The sequence below is a fragment of the Acomys minous genome (assembly GCF_964271855.1).
Source record: "Acomys minous genome assembly, chromosome: 4".
In the NCBI taxonomy this organism is placed as follows: Eukaryota; Metazoa; Chordata; class Mammalia; order Rodentia; family Muridae; genus Acomys; species Acomys minous.
In genome coordinates, this window is record NC_140486.1 from 41,900,638 (window position 1) to 41,917,796 (window position 17,159).

The 17,159-nt window shown below is 38.6% G+C and overlaps 1 protein-coding gene across 1 annotated transcript; it reads left to right on the forward strand.

Moving 5' to 3' along the window:
- Nucleotides 1–6,304: 6,304 nt before the first annotated feature.
- On the forward strand, nucleotides 6,305–9,756 carry LOC311596031 (ovomucoid-like). The gene is made up of 5 exons (XM_084779242.1): nucleotides 6,305–6,339; nucleotides 6,853–6,962; nucleotides 7,875–7,912; nucleotides 8,788–8,903; nucleotides 9,693–9,756. The coding sequence occupies exons 2-5, from the start codon at nucleotides 6,902–6,904 to the stop codon at nucleotides 9,736–9,738; spliced, it is 261 nt and encodes an 86-aa protein (XP_084635368.1). The 5' UTR covers nucleotides 6,305–6,339; nucleotides 6,853–6,901; the 3' UTR covers nucleotides 9,739–9,756.
- Nucleotides 9,757–17,159: the final 7,403 nt, after the last annotated feature.

The window sequence follows — 17,159 nt, forward strand, 5'->3', positions numbered from 1 at the left end:
AGATAGGATAATCTTGTCTTTTTCCTTATTTTAGTGGAATTGCTTTGAGTTTCTTGTCATTTAATTTGATGCTGGCTATAGGCTTGCTGCAAATTGTCTTTATTATGTTTAGGTGTGTCTCTTATATCCCTGGTCTCTCTAAGACTTTTTATCATGAAGGGGTGTTGGATTTTTCATAGGCTTTTTAAGTATCTAATGAGGTGATCATGTGTTTTTTTTCTTTCAGTTTGTTTTTGTGGTGTATTACATTGACATATTTTCATATGTTGATACATCCCTGCACCTCTGGGATTAAGTCTACTTGGTAATGATGGATGATCTAATAGATGTGTTCTTGGATTCAATTTGCAAATATTTTACTGAGTATTTTTGCATGAATGTTCATAAGGGAAATTGACCTGTAATCCTCTTTGTTAGATCGTTATTTTGTTTGGCTGTCAGGGTGACCATGGCCTCATAAAATAAATTTGGCATTGTTCCTTCTGTTTTGATTTTTTGGAAAAATTTGAAGAGTATTAGGGCTTGCTTTTCTTTGAAATTTTGGTAGAACTCTATGCTAAAACTGTCTGGCCCTGGTATTTAGGAGACTTGATAACTACTTTTTTTTTGGTTATATGTCAGGAGCCATTTTTTGAAGTGCTTAACAGAAACAGGCCAGAAAACTTACACCTTGGTTGCAAACTCTCACATAGCCTTCAGGACTTGGCAAAACACTTGTGTTGTCTATCTTCCTAGATAAGAAAGTTTATCATTAACAAGTCCTCCCAAATACTTGTTTTTTCCCTTATCTTTTTTGCTATATATTTTCTATCTTTTCCTATATTGTTTTTATTTCTCCATCTTCACGCCCCATATCCAGATACTGGTTGATATTGTCCAGAGCTGGCTCTGCCAGGCACTGGCATGAGGACAAGTCATAGAGGCTTTGCTTGACAAACTTCCAAAGGCCTTCAACTGTCCAGCATCATCTCTAGACATCCAGAACAGCTGCTGAAGACCTTCGCCTGTCCAGCATCATCTCTAGACATCCAGAACAGCTGCTGAAGACCTTTGCCTGTCCAGCATCATCTCTAGACATCCAGAACAGCTGCTGAAGACCTTCGCCTGTCCAGCATCATCTCTAGACATCCAGAACAGCTGCTGAAGCTTTGCTTGACAAAGCTCCAAAGATCTCTGCCTGACTACCACTGCCCTTAAATATTATGTATGTTCCAGGTGTATTTTTTCCCTAAGAACTACTTTGGAATCTGTCCACTGCCTGCTCAATTCTCCCTACTGTGGAACCACCAAGACTTTCTTTTCTTCTCTCTTCCAGCAGCTGCTCTGTGGGAGTTATAGGTCTATTTAAATTGTTTGCCTGATCTTGATTTAACTTTGGTAAGTGGTATCTGTGAAAAAAAATCATCATTTTTGTTTAGATTTTTCAATTTTCTGGATTACAGGGGTTTGAAGTAAGACTTAATGATTCTTTGGATTTCCTCATTGTCTATTCCTTATGTCTACCTTTTCACTTCTGAATTTGGTAATTTGGATATTCTCTCTCTGTCTTTTAGCTAGTTTTGTTAGAGTTTGTCTATTGTGTTGATTTTCCTTAAAGAACCAACTCTTCGTTTCATTGATTCTTTGTACTTTTCTTTGTTTCTATTTTATTGTTTTCAGCCCCAAGTTTGATTATTTTATGCCATATACTTCTCTTGAGTGTGTTCGCTTCTTTTTAAATACTTTTTTATTGGTTATTTGTCAATTTTACATCATACACCCCAATCCCACTCATCTCCCTATCTCTTCATATCTGCTATTCCTCCCTCACAATATCCCTCCAAAGAGAACAAACAAACAAACAAACAACAACAACAAAAGGCCCACCCAATCTTGCTATGAAAGCTGTGGTGTCTCATGATGTATCACACGGTATACCTTTTAGCCTAAACAGCTTTTCTTTTAAATGTTCGTTGCAATGATGCACTGGTGTGGTTTGGGACCTTTGGCTTCTGCTACATTCTCAGTACCCTGTGTCATGGAGATCCTGCAGCTTCAAATATGCAGGACTGGCCCCATCATTCATTCCAGCAGTGCATATATGAGGTAGATGTTGGGTCTGGGCCTGGGGTTGGATCTGGGCCTGGATGGTAGCCGAGTTGCTCAACCTGGCAGCTCTTCCGTGCTCATGTCATCAGGACCAGGTTTCCTATAATGCCCAGGAAAAGGGCAGGACAACCTCTTTTGCTCTCATGCCTTCAGGGCTGGCTCACCATACCCTCCCCGCCACTTGCCTTGTTCCTGGGGTCATCTCTACTGTGTTGCCCAGGCAAGGTGCAGTGCTACTCTCCAGAGTGATGCACCTGGCAAGGAGTGGGTCCATCTCTCCTACCTTCATACCCTCAGATCCAGCTCTCCAAAGATGACCAGATTAGGGATGGGGTCATCTCTTAGAAATGCTGCAACCAGACATTGACATGGCCCCAGGCAACAGCCTAGACCAGGGATGTCTGCATGGCCTTTTGTGGTAACAGACCTGACACTGCTGCTGGGTCACAGATCCAGACATAGACCTCTGTAGCAACACCAGCCAGGATTTTACCATGGTGTCTTGTGGCATGGCCTGCTCCCCATGTCAGGCTGTTCCTCACTACCCTCAGGTCTCCAGTTCTGACTTTCTTCATTGTGCACACACCATTCTGCTTCTCTTTCTTTTCTATCTTTCCACCACTTGCTTGCTCGTCTTATTAGTCCCCTGGGCCTCTGGGTGTCTGGGGTCATCTCAGAAGTGCTATGTACCCCTCCCATGTATGGTTCTTTTTATTCTGAGCTTTCAGATGTGCTGTTAAATTGCTAGTATAAGATCTGCCCAATTTCTTTTTGAAGTTTCTTTGTGCTATGAACTTTCTTCTTAACATCACTTTTATTATATACTATAAGTTTGAGTAGATTGTATGTTTATTTTTGTTAAATTATAGGAAGTCTTAATTAAAAAAAATTTCAGTCCTGACTCAGTTTTTAGAGAGTTATTCTGTTTCTAGGAGTTTGTAGGCTTTCTGTTGTTTCTGTTGTTGTTGAAGTCCAGATTTACTCTGTGATTGTCTTTTAGGATCCGGGGGTTTATTTCAGTTTTCTTGTATCTATTGAGACTGGTTTTGAGCATTAGTCAGTTTAAGAGAAAGTTCTGTGAGGCATTGAGAAAAGGTATATTAAATTCTATTTTCAAGTCATGTATCAACACCCATATCATTGCAACTGTCTGTGTTGTCTTAGAAAATGATTGTATCTGCTTTGAGTCACTCAATTACACTTTTAAACCTTTTTCTGAGTCTTGCTCCATGAATTTAAGGTAAGTCATTTCCACGAGAGGCTTTGCTATGGTGCTGGTAATTTTGAGAGGGGAAAATCCATCTTGTATTTACATGTTGCTCGTGTTATTGCATTGGGATCTTCTCATCAGGGCTTAAAGTGTTGATGAAATTTCTGTTGTTATTCTTGTGTTTAAAGTTCTGATTACCACCTCCCCACTCTTGTTTTTCTCAGTGGATGTGTTTGCAGTATTCAGGAGAAAGACTAGATTGTAGTGCAATTGTGGTCATGCTTCTATTTACTAACCTAGTACTCAAAGTACCGGAGTTTAAGTCTAGTTTGCTCCTATGGCTGAGTTCTTTTTGCAGCAATAGCCCTTACCCAGCAGTTAACTCACTCTAATTGTTAAATAACATGTGACTATAAACCAGACACTTATTCAGTATTTATTAGTTTAGGGAGTAAAGATGTCCTCATAGTATCATGTTCAATGATGTATTAGGTATTGTGTGCATGAATGGGCAGGAGAAGATAAAAAAAAGAAACAATCTCAGTGAGATCACTAATTACTATTAGTTGATTGATGGGGAGTAGAGGAGGAGTAGGAATTACCAAGGCAAAGAAAAAAAGTAGGTGAAGCAATTTGTGGGAGTTTGGCTAATGGTATATTTAAAAAAAAAACGAGGGTAATCATATGTACCTAGACATCATAAACCTAGTCAGCCTCTGGTCTTTGGGAAGTGTAACAGTAAGAGGAGTTGTCATAGAAAAAGAGACAGGAAAGAAAACAACACAGAACAACTACAAGTGAGAGCAAAATACTAAAGATATGGGCATTAGGGGGCAGTATTGTTCTGCTACATTGACCTGCGGTATGACGCATAGCATCTCTTTCAGTGAGGAAGATAGCAGGGTAAAGGTATAAGACAATGAAATCACTGGCAGATAAAAGTTGTAGTGGGTAAAGACAAGTGTGGACGTATTGAAAAAAAGTGGTCATTTGAATGTTATTTTCTCTCTTGGTCTGGTGTTTAATCTCCCTGGCCCTCGCTTGGGCTACACTCTGCATTTTTCTCTTATGGATGCCCAGGTTCCCCTGCAGGTAGACTTCTCTTGACTATGCTCTGTAAGTTGAGAATAGCAAAGGCAAACTCTGTTCTGCTGCAGTTTGTGCACTCCCACAAGGTCGGCAGGAGTGGGTGGTTGTGTGGTGCTCAAACCACAGTGTACACCTTGCGCTTTGCAGATGATGGCTCTGGATGAAGTCTCTGGGGTTGTCCTTCTATAAAATTCCTCCTGAAGCAGCTACTACAGCTTCTCTGGTGAGAGTTTCCTAGAGTCTGCAGCTGTGGCACTGGTTGCTTTCATTGCATTTGCAACAGGAAACTCTAATCTGACGACGCAGGAAACACATGGGTCTAAAGGCAGAAGCTTGTTGGGCCCTTGAGCAGGTCAGTTTGGAGACTGAAGAAGCAGCTTCGAAGGTTATTAGATATTCTTTTTAAAAAGTAAAATGCCAAAAAAGTAAAATGTCTTTAAATTTTTTTTAGAATTTCATAAAAAGTTTTGAGTACATATATCCCCACAACTCCTTCTAGATTCCCCTATCCATCTACCTACCCAAAGTTGTTTTTCTTCCTTCCTTCCTTCTTTCCTTCCTTCCTTTTTTTTTTTCCTTTCCTTACCTCATAAAGTCCAGTTTGTGTTGGATAAACCTCTTATGTTTGGGTATTGCCCTGAAGTGTGGTCAGTATAACAGAAGTCAAATTATCTTCATTTTCAGATGATATGATACTATACACAAAGAATCCCCAAAACTCCGCCAGAAAAAATTTTTTAGACATAACGATTTCAGCAAATTTCCAGGATACAAAATCAATAGTTTTTCTATACACCACCAACCAACAAGACTTTGAAAGGGAATGTGGACACATGCATATCATCTATATTTTAAGTAACTCTTCCTTTGAAATCACGGTTATTTCATAATGCTTCATTAGGATTTTTCTATCTTTATTTCACCTTACATGGCCTTTGTATATATATTATGGTTTCTGGTCTTGTATGTTATGGGATTTCTCTGGATCAGTGTGTGTGTGTGTCCATGTCTATATATGCTTCTTGAGCTTTTTCTTTTTATCTTTTTCTTCTGTTTCTTTCTTTCATCCCATTCTGGTTTGTTTTTATTTTATCTAATTTTATTTATTAACACATTTAAATGCCCACTTGTATTCTTATGGAAGACACACAAAGAGAAATAAAGGATTCAGGTGGATGGGGAATATCTAGGAGGAGAAAAAAAAATCATAGTCAGAGGATGTTGTATTAAGATTTTATTTTCAGTTAAAAAAATCAAGGTTACTCCTAACTTACAGATAGAAATACATTTTCCAGTGTCTTATACTATTACATTCATTTAAAGCAGTGGGTTCATTTTTAATGTTCTGGATTTAATGAGGCATAGACTACAGGCAATTATTTTTCTTTTAGCTTCCAATTCATTCCTTTCGCAGCAGAACAGTGTCTTCACAATTGTTTGTAGTTTTCCATGATTCTGTACATTTATTTAATGTATTGTTTATTTTCATGATTCTAATGCATTTATTTTAAAAACATTCTAATAACCTATGCCCATGTCTAAATAACATTGTCAAACATATTTTTTTCTCATTGATTCTCTTGTCCTTTTCCAGCTTACATGTTTTGGAAATATTTACATTATCTTTCCCCTTTGTATAATAAACGAGTACTTTCATTCTTCTAGTACTTATTTCATAAGACCAAATTGTCCCTGTGCCACCTGCCAAAGAAAGATCTATCAAGAAGTATTTGGTGTGCCTCACTCATGACCTAATGTACAACCCCCCAGGAAGAGCACACAATGTCTCCGTGTCTTATCTTCCCTGTGCAATCTTCTTAAGCTATTGAAGCTCATCACTCACAGATAAATTGGAGACTTAGCTGGAAGGCTTTGATTGAGGAAATAAAAGTGAACAAAATAGCCACAATCTCTCAACTGTTGCCTTTAAACCAAACATCTCTCTGTTTGAGGTAGGTAAAGGTGGTACTCATTGAGGTAGCTTTGTGTGAGAACTTCTCCAGGTTAGAGTCTTTCCTGAAATAATAACAAAAGAGCCTACTTTTTGAGGAAAATACGGTTTTAAAGGCCTCTTTCCCCTTCTCTCTCTCTCTCTCTCTCTCTCTCTCTCTCTCTCTCTCTCTCTCTTTCTCCTTCCCTTCCGCTCTCTCCCTCTCTTCCCTTTCCCTTCCTTTGTTTCTCTCATATACTAGTAGCTTTACTTTCTTAGTATTTTTCCATTTTACTTTGCTATCTATCTATCTATCTACCTATCTATCTATCTATCTACCTATCTATCTATCTAATCATCTATCTATTTTGGGTCATCATCCATGATGATATTTTCTGACTTTGTTGAATCATACTTTATAAACAAATAAAAGGGACTATCATTCTTTAATTAGGAATCTGAGTGGATGGAAATGTTTCCTCAGAATCAAGAGAATATCACACTTAACCCTGGTTGTTTTTATTTGCTGCCCAAGGTTCCGTGTTTACCAACACTACAAAGGTTTCTTGTATATCTTACATAAAATGTTCATCTTCTCAAGAGTTCAAGTGATGTACATAACCTTGTCATTTCTTCTTTATTCCGGTGAGTACATTCTTCAGTCCTGAACAAGACCCTTAAGCATATATTTTTAAATTTTTTTCCTTAAGCATATTTTTAAAAATACAGGAAGGAAATTTTTTGAAAAAGCAAAAATAAATGAATGAGTTCATTTTATTGGGGTGTAATACTTAAACTAGCCATGTTACAAATGCCTCCTTAAAATTACAACAGCGGATTGCTTTTTCTTTTTCTGAGCAATGGAGTAATAGGTTTATTTACCCTCATTTATGTTTTGTAGGTAGTCCACACTGGAAAAGTTTAAAGAGTGTGGTAGTTTAGAATGGGCTGTAGAGACTTGCAGTCTTGTTCATCTGTAACGCCAGATTGCTAACTAAATCCTATTCTTGCTAAAAGCAAAGCCAAGGCAGGAATAATATCTTTAAATTTGCCATTCTTTGACAATCTAATTTGTTTGACAGCTTTAAGCCCTCTAAATTAAGAGGGCTTTTAGAGGGTGATTTATCTTCATCCAAGTTCAAAAATGGCTATAAATGTAAAAATGAGGCATTTATGAAACATCATGAAGAACACTGAAATTGTACCTGATTAACTTTTTTCAACTTAAGTGAATACATAAAAGATATTTTGAACTCTGAGGTCAGGGTATTTCGCTTAAAATTTATATAAAGCTAATATATTCAGATCTCTAAGCAAACAGAATATGCTATTACATACATAGGCATTATATAGATTTTGAAATTAGAATTGTCTAGATTTGCATGTATTTATAGTTCATTTTTATCTACTGTCACAAATTTCTCATTTATTACTTATAGGAGTAGACAAGTAACATCAATGTCTGCTACAGTTAAATGTAGATACTTTTCATCAAAGTCAATGTGGACAAGATTTGTTTTTATATATTTTATCTGTTCATCTCTGCTTTATTTTCAGAAAATGTTCTTATAAAATCAGAATATTTCAGGAGGATAGTAAGTTACTATTATTTTATATGGGTATTGAAAAATAAAGTTTTCTTTTTAATAAACTGAGCAATTTAATATAAAATTTACAAAAATTCTCAAAAGTAAAAAATGGCTTATTTTATTAAAATAAGCTCAAAACATCAATCCAGTAATGCAAGACAACTTGTTATTGATACAAGATGAGAAAATCAGTATCTTAACCCCACATTGTAGCCATTGGTAATCACATGTGTAATTCAATATAGGTATAGCCCAGTGGGGACAGCTCAATGGTCAAGTTATCATTAAAAATGATGACTTCCATATACTCACATAGTAGATTATACATACATTTAAAAATAAGTTAAATATCTCTGTAAATATCAATATATTTGTATATCTGTGACACTATGTGTCACAAGTAGATGTAAAAAGCAAGTCACATGTGCATAACATATATAGCATTGCTTTCTTAGTGTAAATTACCAAAATATCTAAAATTAAAAATGTGTGTTTATGAACATGAACATAAATGAGATGTATTCACATGTACATATACAGTAAATATGTGCATTGAAATGCAGAAAAATTGTAGAGGTATAAGAGAATAATCAATACAAATTCAATTCAGTGATTGGGGATGAAAGGAATGTTGTCTGGTGGGAAATTCACCAATGTTATAATGTGAGTCAGCTGCTTTACAAGGTCACATTATGCCAGCTGTATGGTCTTTTTATTAGTAGAGACCTTACAAATTAAAAACATGATAATTATTTACGTCTTTTTTAGATTATAGTGAAACTTTGTTTGTATGACATTAAATACTGCGTGAAGAACATTTAATTCAACAGCCCTTTGTCTAATAATTTTTTATGTTATCTTTGTGTTTTTTTTTTTTTCAGTCAATGTGTGGTATGTATCCTCGCCCTCTAGGACGATGTACCAGAGAGTATTATCCGGTCTGTGGATCCAACGGTCATACTTACGCCAACAAATGCGTTTTCTGTGCTGAATACGTGTAAGAATCCAATACTAAGTACAAGTTCTTCCTAAGTAATGGAGACTTAGTATCCAAATCTTAGATTTGTATTCTTTATATTCCTCACTTATAACACACAGAGAAAGTGCCCCTACCATATAAGTGTACTAGAAAAGACAAAGAAATGAGTACTTCGCTTTAATGTTGTGACTTATGAAAGTAGCTTTTGCATCCTTTTTGCATGCCTTATGAATATAGTTGTCTAGACATTGTACAAATGAACTAACCCATTAACTTAGTTTAACTTATTAAGAATTACTAATTGCAAATGTGTAAACAACACGAGGTAGTTCCAAAGGCCAGATGTGCAACAGATCTCTACTATAGTCTTCAATCTATCATGCTAGAAAGAAGCTTCCTGAGATGGTCCTCTTACTCCCTGGACTCCATGAAAGATTCTAGCCCTTGGGATTTTGTAGGATACCTCCATTCAATACCCCTGTCCTTTCTGCTTCAAAGGACTCTGCCATCTCTTTCTCAAGGCCTCCTCACAATCCTCAATTCTTTTCTTTCTTGAGACTGAGAAAGCTCCAAGACTAAGACAGAGCCAAGGCAGCAGAAAGGGTCCTCTCCACCCACAGCTGGAAATGTGAAGACAGCAGGAACAGTCAGGGTTTAGTGGCTCATAGAAGAGGACATTAATGTCCTTCATTCAAAAGACATTTTCCCCATTGAAAACTGCATGACACACTTCCCAAGGAGTTTGATATGGTTCTTTAATAATTTCTTAGTTTTTTTTGATGCCTTTTATTTTTTTTCTCTCTACAGAAAAAGTCGTGGTTCATTTACTTTATTACGATATGGAGAATGCTGAGATTTTTGATGGAGCAACATATTCTTATGGATCTTATTAGGATTGCAGTTTTGCACTGAAGTCTACAGTGGTTCGGAGATTTTGTCATCGAGTCTTCATAGCCCTAGAAACTTGCATGTATTTCTGTATAGGAAATGGGATAGAGGCTGGACTGTCACTGCTCCTTTTACTTCTATGATCCTGGGATTTTAAGAATCTATCTTCTGTGGCCAACTGCTTAATAATACCTAAGGATCCAGCTTCTTAAGTTTACTTTTGATAAATTGACACCTTTAAGTCATCATTATAGTTTTTGATAAAATCTTAAGTTACAATTTTTTTTTCAAGATAATCTTTTGCAGGATGGAAAGATGCCAAGTGGCTAGGGAAGTATGCTGATCTTGCAGAGAGTGTGTTTGGTTCCCAGTACCCATGTCACGTGGTTTATAACCTCTAGCTCCAGGGGTATCCCACATCATCCTTTGTCCTCTGTGGACCCCTGCATAGTCATGTTACTCATGCATGCATATATAAAGATAAAAAAATAAATCTTTTAAGCACAATGTTTCTTGGTTTCTTTGGATAATAAGGTAGTACAAACACGTACTTTTGACAAATACATATGACAATCTTTGAAGTGAAGTGCTGATATTCAATTATTGTCTGTGGGAATGACTTTCTCTGGAAATAACTCCTGCCTTCAGAAGCTGAACACTTTTTGCCTGACCTTGAAATCAGGTTAATGATATTTATTGAGACTATTTAACAATATCCCTCCTCTCTTCATTTTGATCCTCGCATGCCCTTGGCCCAGAGCAATGTATGCATGCGTTGTTATAGCTGTTCACCTGAAGTAGCAGGCTGAAAGCAACCTTGAAAACAAATATCCACTATAAATGTTGAAAACAGCATGTGATTCTAGATTGATAACACATATCTTTAGCCTTGAGTGCTATTCTATGTCAGTAAAGGAAACACTTTACTTTTGAAACCGCTTGAAATGCCTTTCCTCTTTAATCATTTACAGTCACTCTGTAGACTACCTATACACACAATATATGAATATATACATATTACAACAATACACCCATATGATGTATGTTTACTGTATGATGTGTGATATGAGAGTTAATACTAGTAATAAAGATTGAAATAAAAGAAGCTGGGTTTACTTCAGCTGAAATCACCAGAAAGAGCCAGACTATCTAGCTGCCAGTGAAATTAACATGCCTTGTGAATGTTCTTTTAATTCAATACATTATGTACTGTGGAAAGGCAAAATAAAAAAAAATCAAGAAAGAAAGAATTGAAGACAAAGGAATCGTCATTCGTTTCAGATACCATGTTTTAGGTACTGTTCAACAATCAGGGAGCAATGGACTTTGACGGAAGACAGGAAGACACAGAAGTAGAAAATTCAGATCGTACTTGCTCTTGATAGAAATTACTCAAAAAAGGGAGAGTCTGTTATTTAATGTAGCACCATTAAGTTTGGTGCTCCATGGAAGGAGGGGCCCCTTTCTCTTGAACTCAGAGACTCAGCCTGGAAAAGTCTCTAGCAAGGGGAAAGCCAGATGTGCAAAACAGTAAGCTTTCCCTGAATGACTAAAATTTAAAAATTTAAACCATAGTTACTATGATAGTGAATCACGGGGAATTAAAAAATGTTAAAAAGTCTGCTATTAAAAATCTACCACTAAGGAAGGAAAACACAATTCTAGTTTAAGAATACTATTTCATTAAAAAAAAAAATACTGAAAACATCATTGTGATATTTATAGGCCGCAGAGCTGACCAAAGTGTATCACTCAGTGATTTCTAAAGAAACATAGACCTACAGCTATTAGCACAAGTGCTTGTTGGCAATTTACATCATTCTAAAATTCTCTCTTTTTAAATTATTTCATTTTATGTATTTATTCTTCTCTCATACAATACATATCAATCACAGCCCCTTTCTCTCTCCTCCTAGTTCTCCCTCCCCTCTCCCCCAGGTCCACTGCTTCGCCAATTCCATTTAGAAAAGAGCAGCCCCATGTTCTCCTCTCTGTTCCTCTCCCATCCAGACCAACAGTTGGGAGGGGGGAGGGCTGGGAGAGAGAATGCAAATCAGTGGCACTTGGGATGGAGTGACTCTTGCTGAGACTTCTACCAGCTGGGTGTGTGGAGCCTGAAAAAGCCACCTCTTGTAGCGAGGTGGGATTTCTAGTGGAGGGAGGGGAACACCAACCAACCCACAAACCCTTCAACCCAAAGTTTGTCCTGTCTACAAGAAGTGTAGGGATAAAGATGGAGCAGAAATTGAGGGAATGGCTAACCAATGCCTGGCCCAACTGAAGACCCACCTCATGGGGGAGATTCGACCCCTGACACTATTCCTACTTTTGCAGTGACTCTATGTGGCAGTGTGGATTGGTACTCATAAGGGGCCTCCCCTTCTCTGAGGATAAAAGGATAGGGGAACACAGAGGGGGTTTGAGGGTGAGACTGAGGGAAGAGGAGGGAAGGGGCTATGGTAAGGCTACAAAGTTAATAACAAAGAAAGAAAAAAGGAAGGGAAGAAAGAAGAAACCTAAAGGGGGGAAAAGAAAGAAAGAAAGGAACATGCCTCCCAGGGATATCAGCTGAACTCAGCAAAATAAGAGTCAATAAGACTAGGCATAGGAGACAATTCAGTAGGAGAAAAAAGGTCCCATTAGCAGCCAAAAAAGACACCCTCATTCCCATTTCTATGAGTCCAGTAAAAACCCCAAACTAAAGAACCATGACATGATACAGAGGGCCTGGTGCAGACCCACACAGTCTCTGTGATTGCAGCTTTAGTCTTGGGGAGCCTCTATGGGCCCTACTTAGTTTCCCCCCAGCTCTGCCTAATGTCTGGCTATGGGTCTTTGTATCTGCTCCCACCAGCTGCTCAAAGAAGCCTGTCTGATGATTGGTGTAGGCACTAATCTATGAGTAAAGCAGAATATCATTAGGAATCATTTCACTGACCTTTTTTTTGTTGTCGTGTTTTGTTTTATCCTAGGTCTCTGAGACATCCAGCTTTTAGAGCCTACCCATCTAGGCAGTGTCAGGCTTGGGCTTAGCTTGTGCTGTGGGTCTCAGGTTAGACCAGTCTTTGTTTGGCCACTCCCACAGGCTCTGAGACCATTGTCACAGTGCACCTTGCAGGCAGGGCAGGTTGTGGGCTATAGATTTTGTGGCTGGGTTGGTGTTCTAGTCCCCATCATTGTGAGCCTAGCCTGCCTGCAAAACATGGCTGCTTCAGATTCTATATCCTCCATTACCAAGAGTCCTGGCTAGGGTCAACCTCATAGATTCCAGGAGGAGTTTCCACTAACCTAAATTTCCATATTGCCCCTTAAATATGTACCTGTTTCAGTTGTCTCTCCCAAAATTTCTCCCTCAGCCCCTCCCCACCCCTGGCTTGATCCCTCCTCTTCCCATCCCCGCCTGCCTCCTGTCCTCTAATAAAATCTATTCTATTTCCCCTTCCCAGGGAAGTCTATCTCTTACATTTATTTGTGGGCACCACTTTCTAGCCTTAGCTGTAAGCTCTATGTCCTCTCTCCACTTACTTTCCTTTCTGGATGTTTTGTACAAACAGAATTAGGCAGGATGTCCTTTGTATCTATTTCCTTCACTCAGGATCATTCTTTGTGGTTCAGTCACATTGTGAATTATATTTCAAAATCATGAACAGTCTCTCTCTGGAATTAGTAATTAAAATTTGAAAGTGATTTCATCATTTGATAGATGTTAGGGCTGTTTTTGCTATTTAACTATTATTATCGATGCTACTTTGAACATTACCAAACAGATGTTTTCATTGGCGTGTTTTTATTTTTTTCCCTGTAAATTCATGGGGATAAAATGAGTGGCTAATGAGGTAGGTTAGTATATATGGTAGGTTAGAAATGCCAGCTATTTTTCAAAGTGTCTGTACTATTTTTTGGCCTCCTCAGTAACGTATGAATATACTGCTTTCTCTATGTCAGTGACAACACTTGTTATTATATCTTTTGATTTGTGGTCACCGTACTTATTGAACATATTTGAGATGTAGAATATGGTAATTATGTGACATTGTGTAATGGTTACAATAGCCTAATTCATGCACCCATCATTATATGCATTCTACAGAGGATAAATACAAATTTTCCTCTTGTAACAGAAATATTATACCTTCTTTTTATGATTTTATTTATCTCTTATTTTTTATTTAAGTAGTTTATTCAGATTACATCTCAATTGTTATCCCCTCACTTGTGTCTTCCCATTCCCCCTCACTAGGTCTGTGGTAGAAGGGGACCTTGTGCCCCACTGTAAGATCACAACCTAACCAGTCTCTTCCTGGTAGCCTGCTTACTCTTCCTCTGAGCATCACCAGGCCTCCCAACCAAGGGGACATGGTCAAATGTGGAGTACCAGAGTTCATGTCTGAGTCAGTCCTTGCTCTCCACACAACTGTGGAGAATGTACTGTCCATTGGCTAGCTCTGGTTAGGGCTTCTAGGTTTACTGCATACATTTCCTTGGTTGGTACAATAGTTTGAGCAGACTCACCTGCGTCCAGATCTACCATCCTTAATGGTCTTATAGATTTCTAGGACCCTCTGTATCTTTCTATTTCCCCATTCTTCCTTACTTCTCTCACCTAAAGCCCCAATGGGAAGTCCCAGTATCTATCCCAATCTCCTGGTAACTGAAGATTTTCAGGGGACATCTTTGTTGGCCTAGTGCCCAATTATAAGTGAGTATATACCATGTGTATCTTTCTGGGTCTGGGTTAACTAACTCAAGATGATCATTTCTAGTTCCATCCATTTGCCTGCAAATCTCAAGATTTCCTTGTTTTTAATATCTGAGTAGTATTCCATAGTGTAAATGTACCACAGTTTCTTTATACATTCTTTGACTGAGGGACATCTAGGCTGTTTCCAGGTTCTGGATATTATGAATAAGGCTGCTATGAACATGGTTGAGCATATGTCCTTGTTGTGTGGTGTAACACCTTTTGGGTATATTCTAAGGAGTGGAATAGCTGGGTCTTGAGGTATCCCTTTCCACAGTTTTCTGAGAAAGTACAAGATTGATTTCCAAAGTGGTTGTACAAGTTTGCGTTCCCACCAGCAATGAAAGAGTGTTCCTCTTTCTCCACATCCTTACCAGCATATGCTGTCACTTGAGTTTTTGATCTTGACCATTCTGATAGGTGTAAGATGGAATCTCAGAGTCATTTTGATTTGCATTTCTCTGATGACTAAGAATGTTGAGCACTTCTTTAAGTATTTCTCAGTCATTTGATATTCCTCTGTTGAGAATTCTTTGTTTAGTTCTGAACCCCATTTCTTAATTGGGTTATTTGGTTTATTGGAATTTAACTTCTTGAGCTCTTTATATATTTTGGATTTAGTCCTTTGTCAGATGTAGGGTTGGTGAAGCTCTTTTCCCAGTCTGTATGCTGTCACTTTGTTCTGTTGACAGTGTCTTCTGCCTTACAGAAGCTTCTTAGCCTCATGAGGTCCCATTTATTAATTGTTGACCTTAGAGCCTGAGCTGTTGGAGTTCTGTTTAAGAAGATGTCTCCTGTGCCAATAAGTTCCAGGTTCTTACCTACTTTTTCTTCTAAAAGATTTAGTGTCTCTGGTTTTATGTTGAGGTCTTTAAACAACTTGAGTTTTGTGCATGGTGGATCTACTTGCATCTTTCTACATGTAGATATCCAGTTAGACCAGCACCATTTGTTGAAAATGCCATTATATGTTACTTGGCCTTTTTCCCTTGCCACTTTTAACATTTTTTCTTTGTTTTACACATTTTGTGTTTTGATTATTATGTTACAGGAGGATTTTCTTTTCTGGTCTATGCTATTTGGTGTTCTATAGGCCTTTTGTATGTTTATATTCATCTTCTTCTTAAATTGGGGAAATTTTCTTCTATGACTTTGTTGAAAAATATTTTCTGGGCCTTGGAGGCAGTTGTCTTCTCTTTCCTCAATGTCTATTGTCCTCAGGTTTTGTGTTTTCATGGTGTTCTTGATTTTTTGGATGCTTTATGTCAGGAATTTTTCAGATTTAACATTTTCTTTGATGATTGCATCCAGTTCTACAGTTGTGTCTTTGACTCCTGAGATTCTTTCCTCCATGTCTTGAATTCTGTTAGAGAAGCTTACCTCTGCATTACCTCCTTTCATCTGTATGTTCTCTTATTCCTGGCTTTCTTCTGTGTGTGCTTCTATAATTGTTTCCATTTTTGTCTTCGGATCTTGAACTGTTTTATGGATTTACTTCATCTGATTGTATTTTCCTGAATTTCTTCCACTGCCCCTCTATAGATCTCTTTAATGTATTCAATCTGTTTGGCTGCATCTTCTTACTGTATTTGTTTATCAATTTCATTATCATCTTCACTTTATGGATTTGAGGTCATTTTCTTGTGTTTCAATTGTGTTTTTCTCAGGGTTGATTTCTTTAAGATAGCTGGAATCTAGAGATGCCACATTTTTTTGTGTGTGTGTGTGTGTGTTTACAATGGTCTTTGGTCATCTTGCTGTCTCTGATGTTCACAGGTAGTTTTTGGTGTCCTTCACTGGTCCTTAAGAGCAGTTCCTTGGAGAATGTTAAATGCCCTTACCTGTGGGAGTCAGGCAGATGACCTGATTTCAGCTCCAGGGGACTTTACATACCTTGTGCTTTCCACTGGGTCAGCAGAGGCTGGCGTTGGTGCTCTGCAGCCCAAGGACCAGCTTGAGGTAGTGTAGATAAAGCCGGTTATCCTGCCTTTGGCTGAGCTTTGAAAACTTTGCCTTTGGCCATTGGGGCTTTGGGGACCTGGGCACAGTCCACCCTGGAGTGTTGGAGCTCTTGTTGCTTGTGGGGGTTGGTTAGGATTCTGCCTGATCTGTCCATGTCATGGGGCCTAAGGTCAGTCCCTCTTGAGAGAGCAGATACTACCCTCTGGCTTGTGGGAGTTGGCTGGGCTTCTGCCTGATCCCTTCAGGCTGGTTCAGTCCCATCTGGGCCCACACATGAGAACTCCCGCTGGGTTGTGGCAGCTGGTCAGGTTCCACCAGAGCTTGCAGGAATGGCTCCGTGGGTTGGGGTGGGTGGCTAGGTTTCTGCCAAGTCCCCTTAGGCAATTCAGTCCCTCCCAAGAGTGTGGGAGCCTCTGCTGAGATGACTGCCCAATCTGTTCAGGCCAGATTAATTCTGCCCAAGTGTGTAGGAACAGTCTGCTGTGGCAAGCTAGGTTTCCACCTGATCTGCTCAGATAGTGCAGCCTTAGTTTCAACCTAAGTGTGTGGCTATGGAGCTGTAGCGGGATAATGTGTCCATAACCACCTGGGACCCCCGTGTGGGCCCTGGGTCCCTCTGTGGACTGGTGGGATGATCTCAGGTCAGATCTATCCCAGATCCACACTCTCAGGATCTGCCAGCC

Excerpts from the sequence above, each read along its gene's own strand:
- LOC311596031 (XM_084779242.1), top strand. The coding sequence starts at position 6,902 with ATGTTCATCTTCTCAAGAGTTCAAGTGATGTACATAACCTTGTCATTT. Across the intron at positions 6,963-7,874 it reads GTCATTTCTTCTTTATTCCG|AAAATGTTCTTATAAAATCA; the intron begins GTGAGTACATTC and ends CTTTATTTTCAG. Across the intron at positions 8,904-9,692 it reads GTTTTCTGTGCTGAATACGT|AAAAAGTCGTGGTTCATTTA; the intron begins GTAAGAATCCAA and ends TTCTCTCTACAG.